Source organism: Pristis pectinata, chromosome 9 (assembly GCF_009764475.1).
Source record: "Pristis pectinata isolate sPriPec2 chromosome 9, sPriPec2.1.pri, whole genome shotgun sequence".
NCBI lineage: Eukaryota > Metazoa > Chordata > Chondrichthyes > Rhinopristiformes > Pristidae > Pristis > Pristis pectinata.
The window spans coordinates 10,291,323-10,317,814 of NC_067413.1; the positions used below are offsets into that span (position 1 = coordinate 10,291,323).

Below are 26,492 nucleotides of genomic sequence, written 5' to 3' on the forward strand. Positions count from 1 at the left end.
TGTGTGATGCTTGCTGTTCTAAAACAGCATGTGTTATAACATATGCCCAGTTACACAATTTGCCTCTCTTCTAATGTATTCTGATTTATCCCTTTGTACAATAAATAAATGAATAAATAAATAGATACAACAGAAGACTCCCAACTAAGGATCCAAACCCTTGAAGGTAGGCACTCCAAAAAGAAATGAGACTCAAGAGTCAGAGCACAAAAACAGACCCAATGGCCCACCATCAAGTACTTATCTATGTTAATCCCATTCACTTGATCTATAGACAACTATATCTCGATAATTGAAGTGCTTATACAGAAGCTTTTTAAATGTTGCAAGAAAAATTGTTGCCACATATCTTACCCATTGTCTGTATATGTAGCCACAACAAAAGTGCTAATGACCTCACTTGGCAGGAGGCACGATAGAATGGTGTAGATTATGAAAGAGGACAATCGGAGTAATGATTGAATCATATTCCACATATTTGCCAAAGTTACCAGACTTGTTTTCTGGACTTTAACTATTTTATAGTTAGAAGGAACCATTACACCACCCAAACGTGAACACATATCCTACACCTATCCCATTTGATTTATGACCTCACTTGGCAGGAGGCACGATAGAATGGTGTAGATTATGAAAGAGGACAATCGGAGTAATGATTGAATCATATTCCACATATTTGCCAAAGTTACCAGACTTGTTTTCTGGACTTTAACTATTTTATAGTTAGAAGGAACCATTACACCACCCAAACGTGAACACATATCCTACACCTATCCCATTTGATTTGTATTTCTTTTCAGATTTCTTTCAAAAGATATCTGCCAAAAGATAAATCAAATTGACTCAGTTCTCAAAAAAGTAAAGATAAACCAACTTTAAAAAACATAAAATGGTATTAGTACAGAAAACAATTATTTAACTTTGGACCCAAGAAAAGGAGTCCAAACGATGCTAATCATAATGGTATAGGAGAATAGAACACTGGAAAGTTGGAAATAACCAAAAGTGAACCTGCTGATTTTGTTAAAACAATTTTGTTAAGTAATTTTAAGTGCAAAGTGATACATTTTTAAGTCAATAAGGTTAGTACGTACCTAATGAATAGTACGGCCCCAAGGAGTACTGAGAAACAGAGGGACCTTGACAAGTAAAAAAAAACTCTCAAGATAGCAGCACAAAAGAGAGTGATAAAGGCAGCATTCAAGATGCTCGCCATCATCAGTCGAGGTACAGAATATCATTTGCATGGCTTTGTGGGGAGAGGACATGCCTTACAAACATGATTTTGTTTTTAAAAAGGTGTCGAAAATGATTGATGAGTGTAGGGGAGTGGATGCTGTCCACGTGGACTTTGATAAAGCCTTCGACAAGTTCCGTCATGGCAGGCTGATCCAGAAGATTAAGACACATGGGATCCACAGAGACTTGGTAGATTGGATTTAAATATAGAAGACAGAGGGTAGGGATGGAGGGGTGTTATTCTGACTGGAGGTCTGTAACCAGTAGGGTTCCACAAGGATCAGTGATGATTTGGACAAAAATGTAGGTGGGCTGATTAGTGAGTTTGCAGATAACAATTTTTTTTCACTCAGATGGTGGTTGGAAGTTGTAACGCACTGTGAGTGGAGGCCGAGACTCCCACAACATTGAAGTATCTAGATGTGTGCTTGAATCATTAAAGAATAAAAGGCTACAGAACAAGTGTTGGTAAATGGAATTAGTGTAGATGGGTGGGCTGAGGGCCCTGATTCTGTGCTCTACGACTCTGTGATTCAATGTTATTAATAGTGAAATTGCCATTACTTTCATTACTCTGTTCTTTTTAACTACTGTGAGTCACCGTGGAAAGTCCCTGCCAGCATAACAACAGTTTCACTAGTTAAATGACAATAAAGTCATACATAGGAAGCTGGATTTACCAATTACATGCCTGCATTGGCTTCATTTGCCTTGTTAATTATCCAGATCTCCAGGATCATTTAAAGACCAGGTTCTTTATTTCAGTACCAACAGCACCTTAAGTATTGAAATATCGTCAATGTGCATAGACTTGCTTGTCACACTCACTTACCTGCTACAAGGTGAAAACGGGAATCTGTAGGGGAGAGGTGAAAGCAAGATGGAACCAGGAACAGGTTGGGGGGTGGGGGACAGGAAGAAGAAAACGAAGACAGCCAGTGGGCAAAATGTGTGGGTAGTAGGGGAAGGGGGACAAAAATAGTTGGACTGAAGGATCAAAAAGGAGATTTTGGGGGGGGGGGGGGGCGGTGGGTGTGTGTTGGAGAGGGAGATAAAAATAGGCGAGGGTTACCTGAAACTGAAAAATTCAGATGTTCATACCACTGGGTCGTAGACCATCCAGGCAGAATATGAGGTTTTGTTCCTCTAGTTTGCGTTGGGCCTCATGAATGATAGTGGACAATTAAACAACTAACAGGAGGGGGAAGCGCCAGGAATATTCACATCCTCAGCAACAGAGAAAGCCCAGCATCTGAGTGCTACAGAAAAGGCTGAAGTATCACAAGCATCTTCACCCAGAAGTGATGTGTGGACAATACATATCCCCTCAATAGCCACCATCGCAGAAGCCAGTCTTCAGGCAATTCAATTGACTCCATATGATAACAAGAAATGGAAGAGAGCACTGGTTGCAGCAAAAGCCATGGAATCAAACATCCCAGCTTTTATACTGAGGCCCAGAACTCCAAAATTAGCTATGCCAAGCTGTCTTTTACAGTCACAAAAGGCCAACAGGAAAATACTTCAACAGTTATCTTATGAGATAGGTTGAGTGAGCTGGGGTTTTTCTCTTTGGAGAGGAGGAGGATGAGAGGTGACTTGATAAAGATGTACAAGATGATAAGAGGCATAGATCGAGTGGACACTCAGGCTTTTTCCCAGGGCAACAATGGCCAACACAAGGGGACATAATTTTAAGGTGATTGGAGGAAGATACAAGGGGGATGTCTTTTTTTTTACACAGAGAGTGGTGGGTGTGTGGAATGCACTGCCGGCAGAGGTTGTGGGGGCAGATACATTAGGGACATTCAAGAGACTCTTACATAGCCACATGAATGATAGAGAAATGGATGGCTATGTGGGAGGGAAGGGTTAGATAGATCTTAGAGCAGGATAAAATGTCAGAACAACTTTGTGGGCCAAAGGGCCTGTACTGTGCTGTTATGTTCTATGTTGGAATCGTATCTTATACAAAGATAGACAAATATGACTGTCAGTGGTCAAACAGCCCAAGCTCCAGGTGGATCTTTGCTCGGTGTCCTCTGCCCAACCCAGCTGCTTTGCTAATGACTTCCTTTGCATCAAGTTCAGAAATGGGGATTTTAGCTTGTTAATTCCATTCCCAATTCCTCGACAAATAAAGTAGCTTTACCTGCACGCAACAAGACCTAAATAACATCCAGGCATGGACTGATAAGTAATATCAACACCACAAAAGTGCCAGATGATGATTACCTCCAACAATAGGGAGTCTAACCACCTACACTTGACATTCAATGGCATTATCATCACCAAATCCTCTACCGTCAAGAACACATGTCACCATTGCTCAGAAATGAAATCAGATTAGCTACATTAATGCTGTGTCCACAAGAACAAGTCAGAGGCTGGGTATCCTGCAGCAAATATACCAAACACTTACCATCATCTACAAGGTACAAGTCAGGAATGTGATGAAATACTTTCCTGGAAGAGTTCAGTTTCAGCAACACTCAAGAAGCTCGACACTATCCATCTACAAAATTCTTTGCAGTTACTCACTTTGGCTACTCTGATGCTACCTCCCAAATCCACAGCCTCTTTTGCAATGGGAGACAAATGGTTCAAGCATACACAAACACTACCACCTGCACTTTCCACTCCAAGTTGCACACCGTCCTGATTTTTAAATACTTCTTCATCGCTGCTTAATTTTTCTGCTGCAACCTCTTGTGCAACAATACTGTGGGCACACCTTCACCAGAAGGCCAACAATGGTTCGAGGTGGCAACTCACAACTACCTTCTCATGGGTAATTAATACCAGCCCTGCAAGCTAAAAAAAAATAAAGTTCATCATCCCTCCTGACACTTTACAACTTTACACGTGTAAATTCAGAAATATTGTAAGGAAGTGCTGGTTTGCTAAGGTAGCCCTTGCATGGTTCTATATTTAGCTTTAAAAATCAGGGGCATAGAGAGGGTGAATGCACACAGACCTTTTTTCCCCCAGGACTGGGAAATCAAGAAGTAGAGGGCATAGATTTAAGGTGAGGGGAGAGATTTAATGGGAACTTGAGGGACATATTTTTCACCCAGGTGGTCCATGCACGGAATGAACTGCTAGAGGAAGTGGTCTAGACATGTACATTAACAACATTTAGAAGGCTCTTTAACAGGTACGTGGATAGGAAAGGTCTAGAGGGATATGGGCCCCAACACAGAGAAATTGGACTAGGTTTGATGGGCATCTTGGTCGGCATGGACCGATTGGGCCTAAGGGCCTGCTTCCATGCTGTAGGACTCCATGCTATCGCATCTTCCAGTTCAAGGTCCTTAACTCTGCAGGCCACAGCTCTTCAAGTGCACATCCAATTAGTTTTTAAATGTGCCGAGTGCTTCTGCCTCTACCACCCCTCAGGGAGTGAATTCCAAACCGCTATCACTCTCATAGCGAGATCAGTTCTACTTTTGACTGCTCTTCTCACTACAACATGGCTCCTTCACTTCAGGGATGGATGAATTACTGTATCCTGCTTTATCCCCAGTCTCCTCAAAATGCTCAACTGCAATTGGTTCCTTATCAACAGGCATGGAGACATCCTTCATAATACACCGATGGCACTAAGACCCAACTATCCATCACTAAGTTGTCAGACTTAACTGGGATCCAACTGCTGAGCCATAATTTCAGCTACATACTATAGAATTCAACTTCAACTGCTGCCACAAGTGGCAGCATCGATGGGGTCCAGAAAAGCTGGTTTTAGTGTTGCTTAATTTAATTAAAAGCAACTTTGCACACCAGCCACTTTAAATCTGACGGGGGGGTCATCAACAAAAATGACAGATTGGTCGACTTTATATTAAAAAAAAATGTACAAATTACCAAAGACTTTTAGAATAACCATAATTTTAATGTTGCCTCTGGCACAATTAATGGCACCTCTGGTTCATCAAGTCTCAAGAAGTTTAAAATAGAAGCATAATTTTCAAATTCCTTATAGGAAAATGTTATGCACAAGCCAAATTCATGCTCCTAATGTTTTGTTTCATCTTGCTCTCTTATATTCATACAACAGAAGCTTAATAATTGTGTGCATTGAGATCAACAGCTTTGTTTGGGTAGCACGTGGATCAAGTTAGCAAGAAAATTTCCACAACCCAGAGAAAGATTCTCTAGAGCGAAGACGTCAGTTTCGACTGATCACTTAGGACACACGAAGTCTCGATCTAGGTTTGGATATGAAGTGGCCAAGGTGCATTGATAGTTTAATTGCATTTGAAATAAAATTTCTACATTCCCATCCAAGTACAAGAGCTTTTAGATAGCTGCATGAAAGTGCAGGGAATGGAGGGATATACATCATGTGCTGACAGAAGATATTAGTTTAATGTGGCATAATGCTCAGCACAATGTGGGCCAAAGGGCCTGTTCGTCTGCTGTCGTGTTATATTCTAGTTCCTCAAACTAGAGAACAAAATATCATAACCTTACAAAAATCAAACACCCAGTCTGAAAAATCCCAACCAGCAAATATTTAAACCTGCCATGGGACTTTTACATGACAAGCCTTCAGAAGGAACACTAATTCATTAGAACACAGAAGTATTTCCAAAGACATTATCTAACACTGTGGTGCAGCTGGTTCTTTCTCCCTCATTTCCAATTGCTATACCACAATACTGGGTAAAAATATAATTTACATTCCTCATGCATATTAAAATCTGAAAATCTTGTACATGGCATGTTCTTCTATCCATAATATTAAAAGTCATTTGGGAGGCAAAACTTTACATCTATAAATGCAAGACCTATATTTAAATTTACTAAATTATTCAAAAATGCTGTTTGAATAATAATGTTTACCATTTTGTCACCTCAGTAACTGAAATCCACATCCAAAGTAAGACTTTAAACAATACACCAGTGCTCTGCTTAGCACTACCCTGCAGAGCACCAATTCTTTGTTGCAATCTTGGTCCTGGTGTCTGAACATTCACAGGGTATGTACATTTAAAAAGACGTGCTTGGGCAATGCACTGCCACACTAGAACCTGGCCTACCTTCTGCTGGCACTCTACAAATCCCATATGGTTCAGTGCAGAGAGGCAGCCGTTGGGCAGACCGAGGCAAACGCTGAATATGATGGAATCTTATCACTCCTCTATTGAGTTGCACGGCTTACCCCAATCCAGAGATCCAGAGTAAAGATGCTCAACAGTGGCTGCTGGCCAAGTGCAGCCTCGAGTTCTACATGTCCACCTAAGCACTGAGTGGCCGCACTGCTCATCCTGCCCAACAGCACCCCTCATAGGCACCCTCTCCATATTGAACCATGGGTTGATGCATGGCCGGTGTCATGCCAGATTCTCAGCCCAGTGGTACAGTAACATATCTTTAAAGTGTTCTCACAACCCCTTTAAGCACTAATTCTATTCACAATTGTTCTTGGAAACATCCTGCAAATTAGGCAAGGTATCAGTATAACAACAAAGTGACCAATTAACCAAGCCTGTGCATCTTTTAGCACTTCCAGAGTTATTATTTCATATCCTCAGACTACTTGAATTGTCAAGAGATTTGACTAGATACATGACAGGTCTTTCCAATTACATCTGTGTGTTCTCAGCATCTGCATTTCGCAGAATTCCCCAGCACTATTGGCCAAACCATTGTTACAAAAGTTAACTAGAGTCTCCCTTTGTTTTATTTTCTTAAAATAGTCAGGCTTTGTGAAATGTAAGAAAGGGGAGTATCTATGGATGTTTTATGGACTTCTAGAAGGTATTGATACAATCCTTTCACAAGACTATAAACAAATATTGAAGCCCACTGAACTGAAAGCAAATTATTGATCGAGTAGGCAAGTGGCTGAATGCACCATTAGTCAAGATACAGGTCCTCCCCAGATTAAAGCAGGGTTGCTGATCAGTTTGCAATTTGGAAATGCGGCTGCGAGGCAAGTTCCCAAATGGCAGAAGATGCATGCAAAGGTGAGCTGTGCTCTGGGAATAGACAGTCTGGAAAAGTATTTTAAATCTTCCTTTGCCATTTTTCATAATAAAGCTGATAGAGGCATTTAAGAGGCTCTTAGATAGGCAGATGAATATGCAGAGAATGGAGGGATATGGACCACATGCAGGCAGAGGGGATTAGTTTAATTAGGCGTCATTAGCTTAACATGCATCGTGGGCTGAAGAGCCTGTTCCTGTGCTGTACTGTACTGTTCCATGATATTAACACCAATGTGTTAACTAGAATGTATTCTTCTTGGGTTTGATGTGGCAAAATTCCAGCTAGTGTCAAGAACAGTCACCTGCAGCAGTCACCAAATCCATCCTGCCCGCCTCCCAAACACTCATTCACATGTATGGGCTGTACACAAGTTGGGCAGTCAGAAGCTTGGGAGCACCTATATATTGTGACTGCAGGTGTCCTGCAAGAATCCACGTTAAGACTTCAACTATTCACTATATAGTTTGCTGACAGCACAAGCATAGGCAGGATCATAATTAGCAAATAAAAATACAAGGATAAAACTAAAAACTGGTTATAATGGAATCCAATGAAAGTACTTAAGGATACAAGAATGAAGGCAATTGTTTATCAGTTGTGATCTAAGTAAACAGCAAAATAGATCCAAGGGCTAAGTGGATTGCTGCTGTTCTCGTTAACCATCCTATTTTTCCTCCATTACAAGCTGGTTACAAAAATTAGGGCATTTTCTTTTAAATTTAAAACTCAGTCATTATTTATTAAACTTTGATATCTGTACTGGAAATTCAGTTAACAGGGTCTTTTCTAAATTACATTCACTGACTTAAGGTTTTAAAATTATGTAGAGGTTAGACTATAATGTAAACATTTTCTTTTAAAAAGATAACATACTGACAAATTCACTAGGGATACTAATACATATTTTTTTTATTTTAACACAATATAGGAAAATGCACACTTCCAGTTCGCAATTTTCCATCAATTTTAAAAAACAAAACATTTATCTTTAAGTCAGTTTTTGGGTTATATATAAAACCTAGTAACAATGATAGAATACCCAAGAAGCTATGTTAAGTATTTAAGGATAACATTAAGATTTTGAACCCTTCTCCTACAACTATCACTACAAGATTTCTTATTTCCCTCACAACCAGATATAGTAATAACCAGTTCTTCAAGACTGGGCGCACAAGCCCCTGTCTAGACTTGAACTCTCCCTATCTCTGCTCACAAATCACACTACCATAATGTTCACTGATCCAGAGACCATCTAACAGAGTGTCAAATTTAAGATTGCATCTCAGCACTCCACAATCTACTTTTTGATAGTTCCTTCCATCCCCTTGTTCAGACATTGGGACTTCCTCCTCAACACACTGCCACGTTACATTCCACTCTTGTACTGAGATTCCAGTTCCCTAACAGAATGCTTCTACACTGATAAATGAATGACCTGTAATGCTGCTGAACACAACTGCTTCTACTACCACCAAATGACAGAGGTGGAGTTTAGCACAGCAAGGGGGCGAATTGGCAGATGAACAAGTTGTTTGGATTACCACATTCTCCTTCTGCTCTTTGCACTTCACTTCTACGTATTCCACATCTTCGAGGATTCTCTCCATCACTTTCAGTGGTCTTGTGCTAGGGGTCCTTAGTTGATGAAGATATTACATTCCCTCAAGGTTTTGAAGACACCATTGAAGCCATCTTCATGGAACTTACATGCCACGATGGGGATGAGTATAACATTTCCTTTGGGAGTTTGTGTTAGGCATGCAGATGATATGGTCTGTACACTGGAACTAGTTAAGTTTGATCAGATCCTCAATGCCAAGGATGGTCCGAGAGAGGATGCCGGCATTGGTTGACCAATCCTGCTAATGGAATTGGAGGATTTTGCAAAACAGCTTCGTCAAGTGCCTTGTGATATCAACTATAAGTGTCCACATCTCCAATAGAAAGTTGGGCAGGAATCTTGGCAACTTGATACACCAAAAGCTTGGTGTTGGATTTAAGACCTTGGTGTTCAATCACTTTTCTGCTGACAGTCAAAGGCTCTGCTGGCATGTCAGAACTGGTGGTTGACTTTGATCAGGATCTCAACATGAATATTCACTGTTTGGGAGTGGTGTTCTGTAGCAGTATCAGGTTGGTGACAGGATTGGTCTTTTGGATGTTTAGTGCGAGGCTTGTCCTTTTATACACATCAGTGAATGAACTGACAATAGCTTAGAGCTCAGCCTCCAAGTGTGCAGCATCATCTGTGCACTCATACAAAACTGAAATTGATATGATCTTTATTCTGGACTGGAGGTGACAGAGGCTGAACAGTTTGGCCAGGAAGCAGTCAGTTCCAGAACTTAAACAGCAAAGCAGGCACTTCTTAAAATGTTCATATCCGTGCAGAATTGAAATTCTTCTGACCCACAGTAATAACACATTTAACCTTAGAGACGCATATAAACTTTAAGAAGAATCCTATCCAGTGCTTCTGTTAGATAAATGTACCACTAAGGATGAATATACACCCCCTAGTATTGCTGACATAGGACCAGGGATTCTCAGGTTGTTATTGGAGCATTGTGGGTAATTTATAAGCTAATATGCAATGAAGCTCAGTGCAGCCAATGCAAAGGCTCTATGGGGAACGACCACAGTCTTGGCTCCTTCTGCAACTGGGCATTGAGGGGCTGAGCCCAGTGGAGAAGCCCCTCAAACAATGGAAGGATGCATCACCCCAGGGATCCAAATGGGTTACAATGGTGCGAAAAAAGATGTGTTAACACTTTTATATATAGAACCAGCAACACTGAATGTATTGACCAATGACTCTAAGAATGTAAAGAGCTTTGCAGTGTTCTTCTCTTGTATAATTTTTTATTATAGAGTCATACAGCATGGAAACAGGCCCTTCAGGCAAATTGTCCACGCTGACATCTCAGAAGCTGCTGTGATGGATTTGGGCGATGATCTATCTGCCAATCACCCTTAATTCCATCTCTCTTTCATGACTTCAGCAGGTTACTAAAGAACTACTGAAGCAATTGGTCTTGGTTTGTTGTCGTCACTTGTGCCGAGGTGCAGTGAAGGACTTGTCTTGCATGCTGCTCATACAGGTCAATTCATTACACAGTGCAGTTACATTGGGGGGGCTATGTGGGAGGGAAGGGTTAGATTGATCTTAGAGCAGGATAAAATGTCAGCACAACACTGTGGGCCAAAGGGTCTGTACTGTGCTGTAATGTCCTATGTTCTGTGTTCTATATCCAGAACTGTTGGGAGACACGAATCACATTGCAATAGCTGGGGAATCTGAATTCAAGAAATTAAGTAAATCTATAATAAAAAGATAGTATCAGTAAAAGAGTCCCCAAAGCTACCAGACTGTCCTAAGAACCTATCTGGTTTGCTCAAAACTTCTTAGAGAAGGAAATTTGCTTCAAGTAATCTAAACTGTGTGTAACTGTTAATCGGATCTTCACTGAAAAGGTAGTTAGGAATGGACAATTTAATAATGGCTTTGCCAATAATACCTACATGTCAATAATAAATTAATTTTTTTTATGAAGTGTAGATCATGAGGATCTTTGAGCCCGTCTACTATTCAGTAAGATTATGACTGATCTGACCTTGGCCCCAGCTCCACTTTCCCATGTGTTCCCTTTAACTTTTGGCTCCCCTACAGTTCAAAGATCTACGTCTGTCACGAATGATTCGGCCTCCACAGCTCTCTGAGGTAGGGATTTCCAAAGTTCCAAAATTCTTCACCAACTTAAATAGGCGATCCCTTATACTGAAACTATGGATCTAGATTTCCACAATTACCCAATAAAGCCCCCTCAGAATTTTATGTTTCCAGAAGATCATCTTCTATTCTACTGAACACCATGAACAATGCAAAAAGGCCCAACTTCGTTCTATTGTTGTTCAAAAGCCCCTCCAGCCCAAGTATTAACCTAGTGAACGTTTTCCGAGTTGCTTCCAAAGAAAATACGCCTTTACTTACATAAGGAGACAAAAACACTCCACAATACTACAGATGTGGTCTCACCAACATTGTGCACAGTTGTATTTTTAATACTGCAACTCCTTGCAATATAGGTCAATATTCAATTTGCTTTTCATAATAACTTGCTGCACCTGCATGCTAACTTTGTGTTTCATGTTGGACACACAGATACCTCTACACTGCAGCATTCTGTGCTTCCTTTCCTCTTCCATTTTTCTATTCTTCCTACCAAAATGAACAACCTCACATTTCCCTACATTATACTCTGCCAACTTTTTGCCCATTCATTTAATTTTTTATATTCTTATGCAAACTCTCTGGATCCTCCTCAACCTGCTAACCAAACCAACTTTGCACCATTAAACTTGGCTACAATACACTTGGTCCCTTCATCGAAGTCATTAGTATAGATTATAAATAGTTGAGGTCCCAATATTAATCCATCATTTGTTACAGCTTGCCAACAGGAAAAGGATTCATTTATCCCAATTTCCTGTTTTTTCTTCATTAGCCTACCCTCTACCATTGCTAAGATATCACTCCAAATACCATGAGCCTTTAGCTTGTTCAGTAACTTTTTACTGATACCTATCACTTTCCTTCCAGAAATCCATCTATTGGTTCCCACCTATCCAATAACTACTCTCTCAAAGAAGACTAATAAATTTATCAAACACTATTTCCCTTTTATAAAACCATAATGATCCTGCATGATTTCCCCAATAATGCTCAGGAACATCCAGATGAAAGAACAAGTATCTATATCCTGCCTCCCATAAATTTAGGCCATTCCAAATACTTCACAGCTAATTAAGTATTTAGAAAGTAACTATCACACAGGCAACAATTTATGGAAAGTAAGATCCCACAAAAAAAAATCACAAATTACAAGCTAAATTATTTTTGGTAACATTGGAGGGAGGATAAATATTGCCTTGGTAAGACAAGAGTTGCCTTGTCTTCTTCAAATAGTACCCAAGAGCTTTTACATCCAAATGAGGGCAGAGCAGGCCTCAGTGTAATATTTTCTAGAGTTTGGACTCTTTACCTTTTAATTAAGGTTCGAGAATATTTGAAAAATGAGGAACAATTGATCATTGCTAAAAACATTGCATCCTGCACTCATGATCTGACAACTTTTGCCATTTTAAATTCCCATTTCCATACTAGAATGGAGACTTCCCATGTAACCTAACTCTTTGGACAAAGCACTGCTGTGTAGCACTAGCAGGAAGATGTAGTTATAATAGGACAAGTAAACATTGGCAATTTCTATTATAAATTTGCACTCAGAATTTGAAATGGGAAATTAATGTACTTGTGAAAAGTGACAGCAAGATATCTCTCTGAACCCTGCAGAAATCAAGTTCTGCCCACTTCACACAAAACTTGTACTTATTTTTGACTTTACACATACAAAAGCAGAAATGATAAACAGGCAATCAGATGTTCATCTTATTATTAATGTTTGTAAAAGAAAAGTTACAAAATAACTTACAAGGGCTGACATCCCTGTATCTGTTCCGACTTCGGTTTTCTGGATATTTGGCTACTTTATAGGGAAAGTCCTGGGACTCATTTCGAATTTCCTACAATCAAAAACAAAAGTCATTAACATTTGTGGACAAAAATCAGAACGTACAAACAATGAATCTTAAGTGTCTGGTGAATTCATACAAATTACATTAAAACTCCAATAACCCAGTATCTTATTGTTGGGAAATTCCACTGGTTCATTATCTAGCTACCCTGTAGTCCGGAGTGTGAGCAGGAGTTCCAGAATGCGGACTGGGTGTACAGCTGGGGCTCAGGGACATGGGTAGGTTTGAAGTTGGAACCGGAGTACAGAGTGCTTTGATGTTTCAGCTTGTTTCAACTAGCTGAGACACACCAAATTCTATTTCCCACTCCCTTTAAATTCACCATTACTCAGTTTCCTGTTCCCTTTAAACTCAACAGGTTCATTTGAAAATGCATTATACTGTGTAATATGCAAAAAAAAAGTGAAATAAATATGTATTGGGTTATTAATAGGAGTAACATCCAATCTGATGATCTGGTACCACCAAAATCCTAAAGATGTTGGATTAACAGAACTTTAGTGTACAAACTTTTGGTATTTTACCCAAGAAAGAGTTTGCATTGAATAATAATCTAGTTTCCCCAACAAGTTGATCATACTAGCTTTATTCTATAAGATTACACTGTTTTGATAGATTCCATGAAACCAAACAAACCATTCACAGTTAAGACCATTTAATAAAATCAAAACTCCAAAAGAAAAAAACTGGCTAATAATGGAGGAACATTTCTGACATTGGAAATATATTAATGCTTTTTTCTTTCCCCCTCAGAAATATCCCAAAGTAGTTTACATCCAATGAATTACTTTTGAAATGCAGTCATTGTTACAAAAAGATAAATACCAACACTTATTCACAACTAAGTTTCACAAACAAAAATGCTGTTTTCTCTGGAGCAAGAGGCCAAGGGGAGATGTGATAAAGGTTTATAAAATTATACGAGGCATAGATAGAGTAGACAGCTGGTACCTTTCTCCCAGGATTGGAATGTCTGGTACTAGAGGGTACGTATTTAAGATGAGGGAGAAAGTATAAAGGAATTGTGCAAAGCAAGTTTCTTTTTGAAAAGTAACAGGGTGCTGGGGGTCTGGAGTGCATTGCCAGGAATGGTGGTAGAGGCAAATAGCATAGAAGCATTTAAGAAACTCTTAGATAGGCACATGAATATGCAGAGAAGAGAGGGACATGGTCAATGTGTGGGGAAGAGGGATTAGATTAATTAGGAGTCATTGGTTTAATTAGTTCAGCACAACATCAAGAGCCAAAAGGCCTGTCCTGTGCTGTACTGTTTTATGTTCTATGATAGAATAATTTGATCTAGATATTAGTTACAGAGTACACGAACTATAAATTCAAAACATTAATCTGATTTTTATATAAGCCATCTTCATGTGCATGATTAACATATGAACCTACTACTGTATGCAAAGGATACAGTATGCAATATATTTATACACTTTATACCACAGCACCTATGCCATTGAGGGATCTAGATGAAATCCTATATGAAACAGTCATAACACCCACCATATATTTCCCTCAGAAGTCCACGGATACATCTTAATTGTCAAACAAAGAATAAACAATGCATGTTCTGAACTAACTTCATTATGTTGCGGGACACATCTTGCTTAAAAACAAGAAATCAAGGGTATCTTTAATATAATCATAAAAAAAACAAATGGATAAGTTGGCTCAATTAGTCCATGAACACTTTATTCAAGCCTACTACCATCATACACAACATCCAATTCAACTAATGCTCTGCCAGTATCTGAGTAAATATAAACAAAAACTGCTGGAAGAGTTCAGCAGGTCAGGCAGCATCTATGGAGGGAAATGGACAGTCAATGTTTCAAGTCCAGACCCTTCATCTGGACTGAAAGAGGGGAGATAGCTAGTATAAATAGGTGGGGGTGGGGGAGACTAAGAGCTGGCAAACAACAGGTGGATCCAGGTGAGCAGAAGAGCAACACCTTGTATTCCACCTGGGTAGTCTACAACTCAACAGCATGAGCACTGAATTCTCCAATTTCAGGTTATCTGTTCCCCTTCTGATCAACCCAAGTCCATAAGACCACAAGATATTAGAAGCAGAATTAGTCCATTCAGCCCATTGAGTCTGCTCCACCATTCAATCAAGGAAGATTTTTTATTTCAACCCCATTTTCCTGCTTTCTCCCCATAACCCTTAACTCCTTTACCAATCAGGAAAGCAATCAATCTCTGCCTTAAATACACCCAATGACTTAGCCTCCACAGCCCTTTATGGCAACAAATTTCACAGACTGACGACGCTCTGGCAGAAGAAATTCCTCCTCATTTCAGTTTTAAAGGAACGTCCCTTTATTCTGAGGCTGTGCCCTCAGATCCTAGATTCTCCTACTAATAAAAGCATCCTCTCCACATCCACCCGATCCACACCTTTCAGTTTTCACTAGCCTTCAATGAGATCCCTCCCTCATCCTTCTGAACTCTATCAAGTACAGTCCCAGAGCCATCAAATGCTGCTTCTTTCTAACTGACCCTCCTCCCCTTCAATCCTCCCCCACCTATTCCATCTGCCCACCCTACCTCTTATTTGGTTCCTCTTCACCTTCCTTATCAGATTCCATAATCGGCAGCCTTTTCTTGCCTCCCCCTCACCTCCCAGTCTCTGTCACTATCTCCACTCTTCCCTCCCCCATCTGACACCATCCACCAATCACTTGCGAGCTCTAGCCCCACACCTCCCCTTAAATCTTTATATCAGCCATCTCCCCTCTAACCTTTCAGTGCAGATGAAGGATCTGGATCCAAAATGTCAAATACCAAAGGGCCTGTTTCCATGCTGTATTGCTCTATCACTGTCCAATTCCTCCTCTCCCCACTGTCCCCTCACATATCACACCTGGCCCACTAAATTCCTTCAACAGTTTATTTTCTGCTCCAGGTTCCAGCATCTGCAGTCTCTTGTCTCCAACAAGTGAAACAGTCTGTGCCTGCATGCACCAAGACCTCAACAATCAAGCATGGGCTGATATGACAAGTTATATTCACATCATAGAAATAACAGGAAATAACTATTGCTAAACAGACAACATCTAATCAACTCAACTTGACATTCTATGATTAGAAAGTCAGAGACTGAGTATCTTGTCGCCTCTGGTGTCTCTGATTAAATATAACCTGGTAGTTCTTCCATCATCTTTGCCAGTCTTTGGAACCACTCATTAGAATGATCTGCCTAATTCAGAGCGAGCCCTGAATACTGATGTGTAAGAAGCAAAACTAGGTAATTTGGCCCCTCACACCTGCTCCACCATTCAGTAAGAGCATGGCTCACCTTTATCCACAGCATCCCCTTCCTGCACTAACCCTAAATCTGTTGAAATCCAAAAATCTAAATAGATTACATACATTGCAGAATTTTGCAAATCCCAGTCCTTAGTCCACAACTGAGAACCAGAATGAAATAAAGAGGAACGATGAAGAGCATAAAATGTACTCTCCAGTTTAACATGGTCAGGCAGCCTGTGTTCGCACTGTCTCTATATTTATTTTATTGTACGACAACCAGAACAGTGCACAGGACTCTGAAAGATGTCCAACTAAACTAAGTTACTTGTTAAGCACAACTCCTCTACATTTTAATTCTTTCCCTGGAAATAAACCTCAGGGGTTCCTCCCATAAAATCCAGTAACATTACTGAGTTGCACCACTACTTCAGTCATTTATTCATTTGTACTCAGATCCTTTTGCTCCTCTATCTCATTTTGACACTTTCCCCTAAATTTGCAAATAGGTTTGTTTTATTAAGTCTGTTACATTAAAATTTCTTTGCCAATTATGCAAGTTTACAGATGTTTTCCTGTAGGGTGTTACAGTCTTACTCAGTATTAAGCACACCCTCCCTCCAAGCCCTTCCACTGCTATCTCCGAGTTTCTGCTCATAATGCTAAAGTCCATATTGTTATTATGAATGGTAAACATAAATAGTTGCAACATTGATCTTGCAGAGCATTACTTTTGACATAAGCCGCTTTGATCAACTACAAATTATCCTTTCTCTCCACTTCCTCCGTTCTGAAGCCAGCTGGTTATTCCTTTTTCAGCTTGTATACCAGCTCTGCATGCTCTGAGCACATTCATTAGTTTATTACATGATAGCATACCAAAGATTTTTTTTGGAAATATAGATTATATTGTAACCATTACTCATAACTCATGAAAGAATTCATTGAACTTGGTCATTCAAGATCTTAGAAATCATTGCAGTCCCTTCAGCATTATCATTTCTTGTTTTATGTTTTTTCTATTGTGTCCTTCATTGGAGGTTTAATTAACTTTCCAACAACAAATTTCACAGTGACTAGCTAAACATTCCCCAGATGCATCAGATTTTTTCATTCTGCATCTCACTTCACCCATGTTCTTTATCCCTTGATAAAGGGATTGACTCAACAAAATCTAATAATCTCTTCAAAATTTCAATTAACATCCTCACCAATGTTTTTTTTTGGTTGGGCAGAATGACTACCAGTGCATCAGAAAACTACAGATTTCCAGTATATCACAGAGTCAGAGTTATACAGCATAGAAACAGGCCCTTCGGTCCATTGCATCCATGCTGAGCATCCTGCTCATCTTATACCAATCCCATCTGCCTGCATTAATGTTATTATATGTACTGCTAAATGGCCAAGCACTACCTTGAACCTACTCTTAACCTACCTGAAAGTTCTTCCCTGTGAGACTAACCAAATAGAAAACACTCATTCATCTGATTATGTGTTGCTTAGTTCTTCTAGTCTTGCACCAAATGGCAGTGTCCAATTTCCAGTAACTGTCCAGTTTCATTTCTGAGGATTTGGGGACTGATCTGCACAATTTCCATGAAAACTATAAGGAATTAGCAAAAATTGCTGTAACAGAACAAATATTTAAATTGCCCTAATAACAAGTTTTGGGTCTTATATTTTAGTTTTATACTTTTAGATATTTCTAAGAGTGTTATTCAATTACAAGGTTCTATCGATTTAATTTTAATAGTTTGTAAAAATTCCTTGAATGTCAGAAACATTTAAAAACTTAAAATCAATGACTGTTTTGACAGAAGACAATACGCTATTCGCAACTTTGCCTTCTGTACAAGACAGTCCAGGGACAGAACCCATGCAGTACAGATGTAGGTGCATTGCCTGACTTCAGGGTGCACAGAGTTAGTGAGATTACATTCCCACATCCAGCTCAGACAAGTGCAAGCATGAGTAACAATTCTGGGTGACTGGCCAGGTCCAGAAAGATCCAACTCCAGAAAGCTAGATTTAACTTATCTGTATCTGGGATTGTCAAGTGCATTTATTCGTTTGTAGGAACTGTCTCTCTAAATTTTTGGTGGCAGTAATTGCAATGACTAATTCTACATACAATACGTACCAAACATAGCTAAATGCAACTCACATACCTATACTAAAACATCTACCACCAATTCATAACCAAAATAATGCACTCAATGAACAAAAGAAACATGAATATAATCTGTCTTTACCCAATTATTTCTCCAATAAATGCAACTTATACAGTAACTACACAAACATGCATTTTTGGATAGCATGCCTGCAATTGTGTTCATGTTTTAATTTATCAACATTAAGTTCAAGTAGCCACAATGTCTAATGGAGTATTGTTAAAAAGAATGTATTTTATAAACAGGTGACATTAGTTTGGAAGTCTCTTCCACTGGCAACAACTCATGCAAAGTCAATTCCAAATATGAGATTAATATCTTTGATTAACAACATTTCGATTAAGGGATATGGAGAGAAGGTGGGTTTATGAAGTTCAGTAATAAATCAGCCATGACCTGATGGAGCGGTGAAACAGGCTTGACTGGCCATAGGGCCTGTCCCTATGCATTAAAACAGTACAACACAAGAATGCCAGTACAAGAGGAAAAAGGACTTCATTAAAATACAAGATCAGGAAAAAAAGGAACCAGGTGGTGGAAGAACAAAAGTAGAATATGGGTAGGATGAAGGATTTCATGTACATGAATGACATGCTGGTGAGCTACAGCAGCATCAAGGGTCACAAAGTTATGAGAAAAGATATTAACTTTAAAATGTTTTTAAAAAAATTTAACCAAGGAAAGGGCATTAACCTGCATCTATACAATACCTTAACTGTAGAAAAATAAATTGAGGCACCTCACCAATGTAAAAGTAATGGTTGCTAATCTGAAGGAAATGAACAGGGATAGAACGCAGCCTTTCATTGCCCTTAAGGATTTTAAAATGTTGCTCGAAAAAAAAAATCGGGAAATGCACAGAAGGCCCAAATGAAAGGAACAGACTGGGGGCATGGGTTCTCACAAGGCCCAAGGGAATGTGTACAAAATGATGAAAGATTTGAAGTACAGATCCCAATTTAGTTCAAATAGGGATGATGGGCAAGTAGAAGTTGATGTGGTGTAAAGAGAACGTAGATTGAATTTTCAGTGAATTTTACATAACATGGATAAAGGGAAAGCAGGTCAAAACAAAAATCACTGGAATCTCCTCTGGAGGTAACAAGGCTCATCTGTACATTTCATTTACAAATTTGAGAAAGGTAGGTTGGAAGACGTCAAGATAAAAATCAAATGGTGTGCGGGATATGGTCAGAATCTCAGACGGAACACAATAGGTCAGCAAGACTACGGAGTTCTTTAAGAGAAAGAAATAGAATTGAAAATTTAAATATAAACTGCAAATGCTGGAAATCTGAAATCAAAACAATACTGAGGTCAGGCCACAAGCGTGGAAAGAGAAACAAAGTTAACATTTCAGGTCAATGACCCCTTGTCAGGACTGGAAATGTGAGAAAAGCTAGTGTTACGTTGCAGAGAGGTCAGGGAGGGATGGACAGGATCAAGGGAATGTGATTGGTAAGGTGATATTAGGGTTTCTCAGATGATCCTGAGGTTTACAGCTTAATGGAGAATGATGAAACAAAGTAATATGTTAAAGCTATGAAATGCAGGTTAGAGCAGTTGGTGAAAGTGAAAGTTCCTGTAAATGCCTGGCAGATCAGGTAGGATCTGCAGAGACACAAAACAACTACTATTACAGACAGAAAACCTCACAGCAGAAATTCCCAGTCTGAGGTAGTAGTACTGAGTTTATCCGTTGCAATTCAGTACTGGGGGGAGGGGGAGGGGGGAATTTCACAATAAATGACAAAGGAATATTCAGAAATATGAAATAAAAACATAAAATTCTGGAAATACTCAGGTCAGGCAACATCTGTGGAAAGAGAAACAGTTGACATTTCATGTTCAAGACCCTTTAATCAGACCAGAATGAAGGATCAGTGAAAAACAGCAGCACATGACAAAGTAGAATTTTGACAAGAAGGTGAAGAAAGTGTTCCCACAACATTGTTACTCGTCTTACTTATGAAGGTAGGAAAGGCAGAGCTGCTTAAGATAAATGAGCCAAGATGGAAATACCCAAAATTTATCTGCACGAGCAAGTACCTGAAACAATGCAAAGGAATGTAGGGTGTGCCATAACCAGGACACAGGTTCCCAGGGAACGGTAGGAGCAGGTAGTGTCACAATGTTTGGGCCCAGACACCGAAAGACAGTAATCCCTCTATTGTTTGTACTTCAATCATCCCTTTCAGAAAAGTGCATTTTACTGTCATTTAGTTCCGGGAGAACAATATCCACATGCACACATGCTTATAATAAACAAATCCACCAACTCTAAAATAATAACTACAGTAACTGCACTGCAAAAGCACTTGAATGTTTAAAGAAAACCTGCAGATTCTGGAAATCTGCACCAAAAATAGAAAATTATGATAATACTCAGCAGGTCAAGCAGCATTGTCGCAAGAGAAACAGTTAACATTTCATATCCAGGACCCTTTGTCAGAACTTGTTATGTCTCTGATCCGAAACAAACTTTTTCTCTTTTCACAGATGCTGCCTGACTTGCTGATTTTACTGCAAAAAGTACTTCGCCGCCTATAAACTGCTGAGAAAGGAACAATATTCTTCCCCTTCCTACTTTAATTTGTGAAAAGCATTGGCTCTGAGTGTTTAAATGCCAGGATGCAAGTGATGGTCACACACAGTGAGACTTGCAAACGACCAAACTAGCGTGAATTTCCACGTTACAACAAACAATCTGCTGGACAGAAGATGCCTCCAGCACTTTGCGTGCATTACTGGAACAACTCAGCGGATCGAGCAGCGTCTGTAGCGGGTGGGGGAAGGAATTGTCCACGTTTGGGGGTCTATGACCTCACGATCTACCTTGTTGTGACCTTGCACCTTATTGCACTGCACTTTCTCTGTAGCTGTGACACTTTATTCTGTACTGTTACTGTTTTTACTTGTACTACATCAATGCACTCTGTACTAACTCAATGTAACTGCACTGTGAAATGAATTGACTTGTACGATTGGTTTGTAAGACAAGTTTTTCACTGTACCTCGGTACAAGTGACAATAATAAACCAATACCAAACCCTACACCAGGATTCCTCCCCCCCATCAAGATGCCGCTCGACCCGCAGAGCCCCTCCCAGCAGATTGTTTTGTTGCTTCACATCCCAGCGCCTGGAGCCTCCAACTTCAAGTTACAACCTGCGGCAGCCCCGGCCTCACCTCCCCTTTAAACCCAAATTAACCGTCGGTACACACAAAAAAAAGAAAGGAAGACCCTTAAGGACACGCAGGCGTACTGCGGCGGGGAGCTGGCACCTCCAGCCAGGCCCCGAGTCCGTTCAACGGGCAGAAAGAGCGGGACGCGGCGCCGGGACGGGACGAAGCCGACAGGAAGCTGAACCGCCGGCGCCCGGCTTCACTTTCCCCTCACAAACTCACCAGATAAGACTGAGGCCAGCGGCTTTCCTTGTCTATCTCCGCAAATTTCTTCTCCATCTTTGTAAGGGTTGGGGTAGAGGATTCCGCGGTGCTTTCTCCGCGCCTGGGGTTTTATTTTTTCGCCTGCTGCTGCTGGGGGGAAACTTTTCTTCCCTCACACCCACGTCTCTGTCCTCAGGCCATGAAGCTCGACGACTGTCGGCGACGCGGGGCCGCGGACATGAGACGCCTGCGCATGCGCAGTCGGCGCCGGGCCGCCCACCCGGTGCGGGCGAAGGGCGCAGGCGCAGGCGGCGTGGGCGGGGCCTGACGCGGAAGCGCCATCTTCAGGGAGAGCCCACGCTGTGGGGCGGCATCTCGTTCGCTCTCGGGATGAGACGCGGGGACTGTCCCGGACTCCGCCGTAATGACTGGTGCTGTGGTACTGAGCAAACTGTCGGGGCCGTGGGTTACTAAGTCTCAGTGTCTTGATCCTCAGATCTTGAAAGAAGAAGCTAATGAGTCATAAAGTCATACAGCACGGAAACAGGCCCTTCGACTCAACTGGTCCATGCCGACCGAGATGGTATTGGTAAATTGGTTTATTGTTGTCACTTGTACCGAGGTGTAGTGAAAAACTTGTCTTGCATACTAAGTCATTACACAGTGCACTGAGGTAGTACAGGGTAAGAGCAATAACAGAACACAGAGTAAAGTGTCACAGCTACAGGGAAGTGCATTGCAGGTAGACAGTAAGGTGCAAGGTCATAACAAGGTAGATTGTGAGGTCAAGAGTCCATCTCATCATATATGGGAACTGTTCAATAGTCTTATCACTGTGGGGTAGAAGCTGTCCTGGAGCCTGGTGGTACGTGCCCTCAGGCTCCTGTATCTTCTGCCTGATGGGAGAGGAGAGAAGAGAGAGTGACCCAGGTGGGTGGGGTCTTTGATTATGCTGGCTGTTTCACCAAGGCAGCAAGAGGTAAAGACAGAGTCCATGGAAGGGAGGCTGGTTTTTGTGATGTGCTGGGCTGTGTCCACAACTCTCTGCAGTTTCTTGCAGTCCTGGGCAGAGCAGTTGCCATTCCAAGCCGTGATGTATCTAGATAAGATGCTTTCTATGGTGCGTCAATAAAAGTCAGTGAGTGACAAAGGGAACATGCCAATGCCCCATCCAAGCTAGCGTTTGGCCCATATCCATCTGAACCTTTCCAATGCAAGTACCTGTCCAACTGTCTTTTAAATTTTGTAATTGTACCTGCCTCAACCACTTCCTCTGGCGGTTCATTCCACATTGATACCACCCTTTATGTAAAAAAAAAGTTTCCCCTCAAGTTTCTCTTAAATCTTTCCCCTCTCACCTTAAACTTGTGCCTTCTAGTTCTTGATACCCCAACTCTTGGAAAAAGACTGAGTGCATTCACTCTATCTATGCCTCGTATGGCTTTATATACCTCTATAAGATCACTTCTCAGTCTCCTATGCTCTAAGGAATAAAGTGCTAATGAGTTAATGTTTTGGGTTTAATTTTCCAATATTCCATAAATTTGGGCAAGGTCTCATTGAACTGGAAAGTAGCAAATATAACTCAGCAGGCAGGCAGTATCAGCAGAAAGAGAAACAGTTAACACTTCAGGTCAATGATCCTTTATGGCAAAGGGGAAACTTAGAAAAAGAAGAGGGTTGGTGATGGATGGATAGAATAAAGGGATGTCTGATAGGATGAGGCCGCGGGTATATTCGGAGATGTTTATCGTTTAATGAGGGCAGTTAGAAAGAGAGAAAACAAGTAATGGAGACGCAAGAGACTGCAGTCGCTGGAATCTGGAGCAACACCCAATCTGATCAGGGAACTCAGCAGATTGAGCAGCATCTGGGGGTGGGGGGAGGTGGAAGAAGTTGTAAACATTTTGGGTCAAACCTCTGCATCAGGCCAAGTAATTGGCTATGTTAAAACTGTGAATACGCTGGTCAGAACCATTGCAAAATTCCTGTTATCATCAATGAGATTCCACCTCCAGAAACCTTTTACATTTGCCTCCCCTCCCTTCCAGCATCCAGAAGTGATTATTCCCTTCACAACTTGCTGATCTGCTCATGTATGTTCACCAAACACTCCCCTTCTCATGGCCCACTCCCAAGCAACCCCAGGAGGTGCAATACCTGCAATTTTACGTCATCCCTTCCCACCATCCAGGGACCCAAACAGTCCTTTCGGGTGAAGAAGTGATTCACATGGACTTCTTCCAATGTAGTGTTGTGCATTCAGGGCTCACGATGTGGTCTCCTTCACAATGTAGAAACTAAGAGTAGACGATGTGACCACTTTGCGGAGTACCTGCCTCCCACCCACACAATTCCTGAGAAGGGTTAGATCTGTAAGCTAACAATAAAGTAGAATCTAGGAACGTCTGCTGGCCAACTACGAATCCTATACACCCTTACAAGGCATAGTTACACAGCAGAGAAACAGGCCCTTCAGCCCCACTCATCCATGCCAGCCAAGGTGCCTTTCTCAGCTTGTCCCATTTGCCTACATTTGGACCATCTCTCTAAACCTTTCCTGTCCATAAACCTGTCCAAATGTCTTTTAAACTTTGTAATCATGCCTACTTCTACCCCTTCCTCTGGCAACTCTTTCTACCCTCTGTGTGGAAAAACCTGCCCCCCCAGGTCCCCTTTAAGTTTTCCCCTCTCACTCCAAACCTATACCCTCTAGTTTTAGATTCCCCTACCCTACGGAAAAGCCTGTGACCATCCACCATATCTATGACCCTGGTGACTTTATAAACCTCTAATAAGGTCACCCCTCAGCCTCTTTCGCTCCAGAGAAAACAGTACCAGCCTATCCGGTCTCTCCATATAACTCAATCCCTGCCAAGCCTGGCAACATCCTTGTGAATCCTTTCTGCACTCTCCAGCTTAATCACATCCTTCCTTAAGTGTGGTGACTTGAAATGGACACAATATTCCCAGTATGTTCTCACCAACGTCTTGTACAGCTGGAATATGACGTCCAACTCTTATACTCAGTGCCCCATCCGACGAAGGCAAGTGTGCCAGGCACCTTCATCACCACCTTGTCTACCTGTGTTGCCACTTTCAGGGAAGCATGTACATATGCCCCTGGGTCTTTCAGTTCTACAACACTCCCCAGGACCCTATCATACCGTATATATGTCCTGCCCAGGTTAAACTTCCCAAAATGCATCACTTCGCTCTTACAGTCATAGAGTCATAGAGCACTACAGCACAGAAACAGGCCCTTCGGCCCATCTAGTCCATGCTGACCTGATCTTCTACCTAGTCCCATCTACCTGCACCCAGACCATATCCCTTCAAACCCCTCCCATCCATGTACCTATCCAAACCTTTCTTAAATGTTACAATTGAACCTGCATCTGCCACTTCCACTGGCAGCTCGTTCCACACTCGCACCACCCTCTGAGTGAAGTAGTTCCCCCTCAGATTCCCCTCATGTATTTCACCTTTCACCCTAAACCTATGACCTCTAGTTCTAGTCTCACCCAACCTGAGGGGAAAAAGCCTGTATGCATTCACCCTATCCATACCCATCATAATTTTGTACACCTCTATAACATCTCCCCTCATTCTCCTGCACTCCAGGGAATGAAGTCCTAACCTATTCAACCTTTCCCTATAACTCAGGTCCTTATGTCCCAGCAACATCCTTGTTAATTTTCTCTGCACTCTTTCAAGCTTATTGGTATCTTTCCTTTAGGTTAGTGACCAGAACGGCACACAGTACTCCAAATTCGGCCTCACCAACATTTTGTACAACTTCAACATAACATCCCATCTCCTGTACTCAATGCCCTGATCTATGAAGGTCAAAGTGTGAAAGTGGCGTCATAGGTAGCTAGGCTCTTTATGACCCTATCTACCTGTGACGCCACTTCCAAGGAACAATGGATCTGTATTCCCAGGTCCCTTTGTTCTACCGCACACCTCAGAGTCTTACCATTCACTGTACAAGTCTTACCCTGGTTTGTCCTCCCAAAGTGCAAAACGTCACACTTGTCTGCATGAAATTTCATCTGCCAACCTCATCCTATTACTGCAATTTTTGGGTTACCAATGATGGAATCTCGCCATTTATCTGCTTCTGCTCGTTGTATGATCACCTTTGTCACATGAATGGCCAAGGGATCCATTTTGTTCAAATGGAAGGATCCAATACCTCCCACCACTTTTCAGTGGTTTCCTCAAACTATAACATGCTTAAACTTAGAAAAAATTAGGAGTGGTGCTGTTGATCCTTTGCTTAAATTTGAGGAAGTTTGGAGTCCATTTATTCAATATTTCCATATGATATAAGCTGACCTTTCTCAGATCCCTTTCAATAACCCTCGAATACAGAGGAGCGGAGCTGACGACATAATAATGTTTTTTTTAATTGAAGAAATATCAGTCCAGTTTTTTTTTGAAGTTTTTGGTTGTTTTTTGGTTTATTATCAATTTTTGTTGATTTGGGGGTTCTTTTCTCATATAATTAAATTCCTTTTCAATTTTTCCTTTTGTATTTATTCACTTAATAAGAGAGCAGGAGGTCTAGATTACTTTTTTTTACTCCTTGTGATTATATGAACTGTTATGATTGCTATCCTGATCTCTTTGCACCATAGGTATAATTACTAATGTTATATATATTATTTTGTACTAATTTGAAGATTAATAAAAAGATTGAAAATTCCAGCTGCCATTTCTCAGCCCATTTTCCCAGCTGGTCAAGATCACACTGCAAGCTTTGATAGCCTTCCTTGCTATCCGCTACGCCCCCAATCTTGGTGTCATCTGCAAATTTGCTGATCCAGTTTACCA

General features: G+C 41.0%; 2 protein-coding genes across 8 annotated transcripts in view; one reads left to right on the forward strand and one right to left on the reverse strand.

The window, feature by feature from the left end:
- Positions 1–21,919, reverse strand: part of ptpn2b (protein tyrosine phosphatase non-receptor type 2b) — a 56,894-nt gene extending 34,975 nt beyond the window's left edge. For 3 of the 7 annotated variants that reach the window (XM_052023015.1, XM_052023016.1, XM_052023012.1), the window contains exons 1-2: positions 21,672–21,916; positions 12,729–12,819 (exon numbers count right to left, since the gene is read on the reverse strand). In XM_052023015.1, coding sequence (XP_051878975.1) covers positions 12,729–12,819; positions 21,672–21,728 — 148 coding nt within the window. In that variant the 5' untranslated portion in view covers positions 21,729–21,916. Of the gene's footprint in view, positions 1–12,728; positions 12,820–21,671 lie in introns of all 7 variants that reach the window. The other 4 variants (XM_052023014.1, XM_052023017.1, XM_052023019.1 and 1 more) reach the window with 4 other exon arrangements.
- Positions 1–26,492, forward strand: part of LOC127574209 (melanocortin receptor 5-like) — a 286,745-nt gene that overhangs the window by 254,569 nt on the left and 5,684 nt on the right. The gene's annotated exons all lie outside the window — the stretch shown is intronic.